The sequence below is a fragment of the Hydractinia symbiolongicarpus genome, chromosome 12, assembly GCF_029227915.1.
Source record: "Hydractinia symbiolongicarpus strain clone_291-10 chromosome 12, HSymV2.1, whole genome shotgun sequence".
Lineage (NCBI taxonomy): Eukaryota > Metazoa > Cnidaria > Hydrozoa > Anthoathecata > Hydractiniidae > Hydractinia > Hydractinia symbiolongicarpus.
This window is the reverse complement of record NC_079886.1, coordinates 14,424,276-14,432,303: the sequence shown is the minus strand read 5'-3', so window position 1 is coordinate 14,432,303 and position 8,028 is coordinate 14,424,276. Positions and strand designations below refer to the sequence as shown.

The 8,028-nt window shown below is 39.2% G+C and overlaps 2 protein-coding genes across 2 annotated transcripts; both read left to right on the top strand.

Annotated features, from left to right (window-relative positions):
- Positions 1 to 3,986: 3,986 nt before the first annotated feature.
- Positions 3,987 to 5,090, top strand: LOC130621273 (uncharacterized). Its single transcript, XM_057436577.1, has one exon. The coding sequence runs from the start codon at positions 3,987 to 3,989 to the stop codon at positions 5,088 to 5,090; it is 1,104 nt and encodes a 367-aa protein (XP_057292560.1).
- A 948-nt stretch (positions 5,091 to 6,038) lies between these two features.
- On the top strand, positions 6,039 to 7,601 carry LOC130621272 (uncharacterized). The gene has a single exon (XM_057436576.1). It carries the CDS (start codon positions 6,039 to 6,041, stop codon positions 7,599 to 7,601), a length of 1,563 nt encoding a protein of 520 aa, XP_057292559.1.
- Positions 7,602 to 8,028: the final 427 nt, after the last annotated feature.

Sequence of the window (8,028 nt, the reverse complement as noted above, 5' to 3'; positions counted from 1 at the left end):
ATTTTTCAATGCGATAATGTTTTGGAATTCAAATCAGATGTAGCAAAATTGTTGGAAGATAAAGGGGTGGAGATTAAACGAGCTACCACCAAATATCATCATACCTTTACAGCCTTTGTAGAATCGTAAAACAAAGTGCTTGCGGAAAGAATATTTAAGCCTCAGGATGCGCAAGAGTTGGTCACTGAGAAGACTAGTAGTACATGGGTGAAACACCTGTACACTATAATGAAAGGCCTCAACAACACCAAGGCTGCCATTATTGGGATCAAACCATCAAAAGCTATCAAGCTGGATGATGTACCACTTGCGAAAAGCGAAGAGTAACCCGATGAAAAACCACTTCCAGAGGTGAAACCTCTATCTGTTACAACCTGGAGAAGAACATGGTGATCAAAAAAGACGTGCAACGGATGCTTTTTGGATCAAGAAAACATATAGACTGGATCGCATTGTAGTAGAACCAAATAGCCGTGTTTTTTATTATTTGAAAGACGGGCCTGAGCGTAGTTTTGTCGCAGAGGAATTAATGCTAATTCCTGAAGATGTCGAAGTACCTCCTAAATTTGTTAAAGAATGGTAGATTTTTAATTATTCTTGTTAATTATTTTTCATCTGGATTGTCTTCAGCCGGATCCTACAAATAATCATAAGGATGTAAGGTATAGAACGGATATCCATAGATCCTATTCGGTCCGGGGTTTTTCGAACATACTATGACCGGGGGAGGGGGTGGGAGGCGGATTCTGCCCCCCTTAATAACTTTTCATAGGATTGCTCAAATTGAATCAAACTTGGCACACTTATAGTACGTCATAAAAGGAACAAAATGGCGGCAATAAATTTTTGCTTGCGTCAGCACATTTTCTGTGACGTCATCAGAAGCTTGAACATTGTTAAAAATGCCACTATCTGCTTAAAATATAATTACTTTTGTTCTAGAGCGAATTTTTACATTCTGTTTGAAGTTTCTGAAAGCTAAATAAATTTTGTTTAACATATCTTTCGGTTTTTACATGGATCGGATAAAAAATTGCCAAAAATTGCCCGAAAATCCGTTTTTTTTCGATTTATGGGTAAAATCCGACAAAATCGGGAAATCGGACTAGTCACGTGTCAAAATTATTTAAAATGATTCTTCTTGATGAAACACAGTTGTGTTGCAAGTTTCAAGTTCTAAGGATAATCCTAACAGGAGTTATTATATTTTCCCCATTATAAGGATTTCATAGAGATTTAGGGGTAGTTTCGAGTAATGGCCAATATCAAAGCTTCTGAAAAGAATGGGACCTACAAATTTAGCGTGCAGGTGTCTAATAGATAAATGTTGAAACTCGGTAAGTATCATAGCCATATAAGAAAGCAATCAGGAGTTATTGAAAAAAAACCGTCGCTCGCTATCACTGTCATCGTCAACCAACCGTCTATCTGCTATAAGAAAGTCTAGGATATCGCCTATTTTTTCCAAGTCCGCCAGATCTGATAGCCATGCTTCTTTATCTTTGATTACCTCGTAACATGTAACACCATATTTGTTCACATCCGCATCAATAATATGCGGTCCTAGACGTTGTATATCATATTCTAACACCATGTCGATCTCATGCCTTGGTGTCAGATCTCTCTGGTGGAGAGCCTCCCTCACTTTGGATATATTTTGAGTGTAGTGAGCTAGGTAATAGTTGAAACCTTATGTTTGAGAAAGAAAAATTAATATTCAGTCTGATCGTAATTCTTTTCCCGGGATCCAACAAATGGTGCCGCGACCCGGGAAATTTTTAGAAAATCTAGTTCATAATTATATAGGAAATCTTAGTGATTAAAATTGAACAGAAGATTATTCTTGTTGATTGGAGATTTTACCAAAGTTTATTGTTGTTGATTTATATTTTACAAACACGTGTTTAGTTATTCGTGGTTTTACTTTTCTTACTTGGACATTTTTTACCGGAGAAATTTTTTTTGATAACCTTCACAAAGATGGAAGAATAAATTAAAACATGGAAAAGATCACGTGTTATGCACAGAGTAGTCGCTAAAAAATGTATTTCTGAAACACATGCTATTTTGCAGCAAAACGTAACGACAGAAACATTTCATAACTTAGAACAAGAACTTTTGACAAATGAGAAAATTCTTAACGAAAAGACGAACATTCTTAAGGATCTGGATAAGAAAATTTTATCGAATATTGATGAAGAACATGAAATGGAAAACGCTAGTTTGGACTGTTACGAATTTCAAAGAAGTGTAACGAAAGGTATAATTAATATTCAATCTTGGTTGAAGCGAACTCATTTGGATAGTGTGTCTACTATTTCGGCTGACGAAACGCGTAGTTTTCATTCTGCCACTTCTTTCTCTAAGTCCGCGAAGCTAAATTACCTTGCAAAAGTTTAGCGGCGACCCTTTAAGCTTCCAGTCATTTTGGGACGGATTTGAGAGCGCTATACACTCAAACGAAATGCTTGATGATATTTCGAGATTTAATTACTTAAAAGGACTGCTTGAAGGAAGCGCTAGTTTGAGCCATCAAGGATTGGCGCTTACAACTGACAATTACAAGGTGGCCGTAAAAATTCTAAAGGAAAGATTTGGCGATACTCAAACTTTTATCAGTGCTCACATGGATGCTCTCTTCAATTTCGCACCTGCTAAAAGTTGTGATACGACAGAATTGCGCACAATTTTTGATTTGATAGAAGCGCATACCCGTAATCTTCAGTCTCTTGACGTTGAATCCAAGACGTATGGTCCAGTCTTAATTTCTATTGTAATGAATTAACTACCAGGTGGTTTTAAACTTGATATTACTCATAAAATGCCGCAGGGAACATGGAAAATAGGCGACTTAATGAACTGCTTTAAAGAGAAACTCATGGCGCGCGAGCGCTGTTGTGCGATGGACCCTAACACAGGTTTTGCTTCCACATCCCCTTCTTCGACTCTTTTTGCCCAGCAATATAACGCTGAAAGAAACCCTCGGAAACAGCATCATGGACGAGTCAACTCTATCTCCTGTTCTTATTGTAAGGGTTCCCATAATTCTAACAGGTGTACCGTAGTTACAGACGTCACAGCAAGGAAGCAAATCATTCGTGCTAAAAACAGATGTTTTAATTGTTTATAATCCGGACATCTCGTTAGAAATTGCAACTCTAAAAACACGTGCTTTAAGTGCAAGGGAGGACATCATATCTCCCTCTGTGACGCTAAGGGTGGAGGAGAGCGAAACAAAAATAACAACGATGGATAGGTTCCGCATTCTCAGGATGATGAACAAAATCAATCATCAAATGTGAACGTCGTTGGTTGCCATGACAGTACACTGCTGCAAACAGCAAATACGCATTTGTTAAATACTGACGAAAATTCCGTTGTTTTTTCTGGTTGCGTGCTCTTTGATAACTGTTCGCAAAAATCATTCATCACAAGTAACGCAAAACAATGATTAAAATTAAAAATCATCCGCAGCGAGATTTTAAACGTAAAAGTGTTTGGCGACAACTCTGAAAAACCTCGAAAATTAGACGTCGTAAAGGTTAAAATTAAAAACGCCCATTCTAACGATTATTCCGTAATCGAAGCGTATGTCATTGACATGATATGCTCACCTCTATCTAACCAAAGAGTCGATTTAGCGCAAACCCTTCTCCCAAACATTTGCCTTGCTGACAACAACGCCTCTGACAATAAACAGATCGACGTTCTTATAGGTGCAAATTATTATTGGAACTTTGTAACAGGACAAATTATACATAATTAAACCGAGAACGCTCTTACCGCTGTTCAAACTATCCTTGGTTGGACTCTTAACGGAAATGTGTGAGCATGTTCTTTGACTGTTAAAGTTGCACACGTTTTACTTTCGCATGGCGGGCACGAACTGTCAACTGATAATCTAAAGAAATTTTGGCAAGTCGAGGACATAAATGAAGTAAATACTACGTTTAACATAGGTAAATTCGGCGAGAAAATTGATTTCGATGGAGAAATATTCCGTCCCATTACCATGGAAACAAGATCATGAACAGATACCGGACAATTTCCAAAACAGCCGAAATCGGTTAACATCAGTCTTCCGCCGACTTAAGGCTAAGCCCGAGCTTCTGCAACAATACGACGACATCATTAAACAGCAAAAACGTGACGGTATCATCGAGCAGGTGACAGAGCCGCCACCGCCGCCAGGTAAAGTCCGTTACTTGCCCCATCATTACGTCTTAAAGGAAGATAAGTCCACAACCAAGGTGCGCATTGTTTACGATGCTTCTTCAAATTCTCCGTCACTCAACGATTGCTTGGAAAAGGGTCCTTCTCTTCTTCCTCTACTTATGGACATCCTTATCCGTTTTGGGACCTACAAGGTTGCGGTAGCAAGCGACATTAAACAAGCATTTTTAAATGTGGCGATCAACACACCTGATCGAGACTTCTTACGCTTCCTATGGTTTGACGATATAACAAAAGAAAATTCTCAACTCATGATATGCCGATACACTCGTGTAATCTTTGGAATGAACGCTTCACAGTTCCTTTTAGCTACATCAATTATAAAGCACTTGGAGAAATGCCAAAGTGCCGACCCTGACTTTGTGCTAGCTTTCTTAGAAAACCTTTATGTCGACGACAGCATTGGCGGAGGAGATACCAGAGATCAGGTGTTCACATTTTACCAAAAGGCAAAAGCACGGCTTAAGGAAGCTGGTTTAATCTTACGAAAATGGCGTTCTAACAGTCCAACTCTCCAAGCGCAAATCTCCAAATTCGAAATCGAGGATCCAGCTCCTCCCGATGAAAAAATCTTGGGCATCACATGGGATACGGCCAATGACGAAATGGAAATAGACCTGTCAAGACAAAAACAGTTAGCTCAATCCGACGTCCTTCTAACTAAACGCAACATCCTAAAAATCATCGCATCGATTTACGACCCAGTCGGTTTGGTTTCGCCCCTCGTTGTACCGTTTAAGGTATTCTTCCAGAAGTTATGCACAACCGTAAACGATTGGGACACTGAGGTTAGTGGGGAATTAAAGGACGAATGGAATTCGTTAATAGAGTTATTTTCAATCTCGTCGAAATATTGATTGCCACGTTATTACTTCGCTAACTATCCTTTACGTGATTTGAAAGACATCACCCTGCATGGCTTTTGTAATGCAAGTAAAAGGTCATACGCTGCTGTTGTCTACATTATTGGAACGTTATCAAGCGGACGCTCTGTTGGAAGCATTGTGTGTAGTAAAACAAAAGTATCCCCTCTCAATGAACTGTCTATCCCTAGACTGGAGCTTCTCTCATGCTTACTTCTTTCTTCCTTAATTGCGTGCATTATTCAGTCGTTAGGTAGCGCCGTTCCAATAGCTTTGAAATTTTGTTGGAGCGACTCAATTGATGCCCTATGTTGGGTTAGAAATAATAATTCTAGTAAGCAATTTTTTAAGAACAGAGTGACAAAAATTAGGGATTTAACGCCTCCAGCTATGTGGAGTTTTTATCCCGGAAAGTTGAATCCTGCTGATTTACCATCTCGTGGTGTGAACAAAGCGAATAAAAACAATTTGTTTCAAACATGGACTGTCGGACCTAGTTTTTTATATGAAGATCAACTACAATGGCCGGAAGAACCAAAGAATAATAAAATAAAAATTACAAGTGTTAATCCCGGGACCGTTGATCCTGGGCAGTCAGTCAAGGATCAACGGCCCAACAGTGTTCCTAATAAATTTTCTACCCTGCATTCTGTACTGTCCCACCAGAACTTAGACACTGTAAACAATGTTTGTTCTACTAAGCCTGTTTTATCTGATGAATGTCCTTATATTTGCAAACGGACCGTGGACCTTGAGGATCATCTTCAAGATCAACGGCCCAGCCTCAGATAACGGACCGGGGACGTTGGGGTTCGACCCCAAGGTCAACAGCCCTATTTTTCAGGTAGCATAATAAATTCAAGAACTCTACCTATCGAGGAGCTGGTCAACTCCACATCTGTAAACCTATGACGAATATTTGACGTCGAACGATTCAGCTCAATGCACAAACTTTTTCGCGTTACAGCTTACGTGATTAAATTTATTGATTGTCTAAAATCTCGATTTAATGGTAACGTATCGAAACAAACCTTGTTGTCAACTGAAGATCCCGAACATGCAGAACTTTTGTGGGTTAAAACATGTCAAAAGGACTTAACAAGCCGTTTATATCAGTTAAATAATACTCTTGGGCTTTTTATTGACAAAGATGACATCATCCGCTGCAAAGGACGACTCCTGCATGCCAACTTGCCTTACGACTCTAAATATCCCATCTTGTTGCCTGGTGACTCGTTCTTATCAACGTTAATTATACGAAGAGTCCACCAACAAACCTTTCATGCAGGTGTGAAACACACGCATTGTCGCATTCGAGAAAAATATTGGACTCTGCAATGTCGAAAATATGTACGTGCTATTGTAAACAAATGTGTTTACTGTAAAAGGTTGTTTCGGAAGGCTTACAAGGCTACAGAATCTGCCAAATTACCCCCCTTTCGTGTTTCTGCAAGCTATCCACTTCAATCTACAGGAGTGGATTACTTGGGACCACTCATGGTCAAACCTATATTTAACGAAGATCAAAGTGCAATGTTTCCAGTACATGTTGCACTATTTACCTGCGCTGTTACTCGTGCAGTCCATCTGGATGTAGTACCCGATCAGTCAGCCTCGTCGTTTATACGAACTTTAAAACGATTTATAGCCAGACGCGGCATACCTACGTTAATGATTTCCGACAACGCAACGTGCTTTAAAAACGAAGAACTTAGGTTAAGTGAAGAGTTATCTAAATTAAACGTAAAATGGAAATATATAGTTGAAGCAGCCCCATGGTGGGGCGGATTTTGGGAACGTTTGGTTGAATCTGTTAAAAGGTCATTAACAAAGGCCTTGTTTCGAAGTAGTATATCTTATGAAGAACTTCAAACGGTGCTATGCGAAGTTGAAAGCCTTCTTAACTGTAGACCTTTAACATACGTCTATAACGATGACATCGAAGAGGTGCTCACTTCATCACATTTAATGCATGGTCGCAACATATGTAGGCCTTGTGTTCAGTCTGGAGATGCGGACGAACTTGATAGCAAGGCAAAACTTTCAAAACGAATGATGTACATAAAGACCTTAAAGGAGCATTTTTGGAATCGATTCAGTAACGAATACATAACCAATCTGAGAGAGTTTCACGCACAAGGACCAAGTCACAGTCGTTCTGTTGAGCTTGGAGAAATTATTCATTCTGATAAGAAGCGCATCAATTGGCGTATGGGAAAGTTGACGTACCTTATTACGAGCAGGGACAATAACGTCCGTGCAGCTATAGTTAAAGTGTTTACGCTGTATACCAAAGTCATTAACTATATGAAGCGACCAATTGAAAAATTGTATCCCTTAGAGGTAAAGAGTGTTGAATCTGTGAGTTACAGGGAGAAACAAGAAAGTATGAAAATTATGGACAGTGATATGACAGTTATAGCCGATGACACTGCAACAGAACGTCCCAGAAGGATTGCAGCAGACAATAGCATTCTTATACGAAGTATTCTGGGGCAAACCTGACATTGTATATACTCTTTAGTTTTTATGTATCTTAACGTAGTACTTGTTGAACACTTTTGTTCAAGGGGGGAGTGTGTCAGATCTCTCTGGTGGAGAGCCTCCCTCACTTTGGATATATTTTGAGTGTAGTGAACTAGGTAATAGTTGAAACCTTATGTTTGAGAAAGACTTAATATTCAGTCTGATCGTAATTCTTTTCCCGGGATCCAACACTTGGGAATGTTGCCCATGCTTTTTTGCCTGCTGCTACACTATATAAAAGGTCTTCGTCTTCATCAATTGGGTCCATATACTCAAATCCTTCGTAGTATATTCCATTTCGAAACCTAAAACTTTCAAAGCATTGCGGGCAATAACCAGTAACTGACGCTGCTTTGATACAACATTGTAGTACAGGTATAGAGATATTGTACATATTGTTAAATTG

Bases quoted from the DNA above. Each gene is read 5' to 3' on its own strand.
- LOC130621272 (XM_057436576.1), top strand. From the start codon at position 6,039: ATGCACAAACTTTTTCGCGTTACAGCTTACGTGATTAAATTTATTGAT.
- LOC130621273 (XM_057436577.1), top strand. From the start codon at position 3,987: ATGGAGAAATATTCCGTCCCATTACCATGGAAACAAGATCATGAACAG.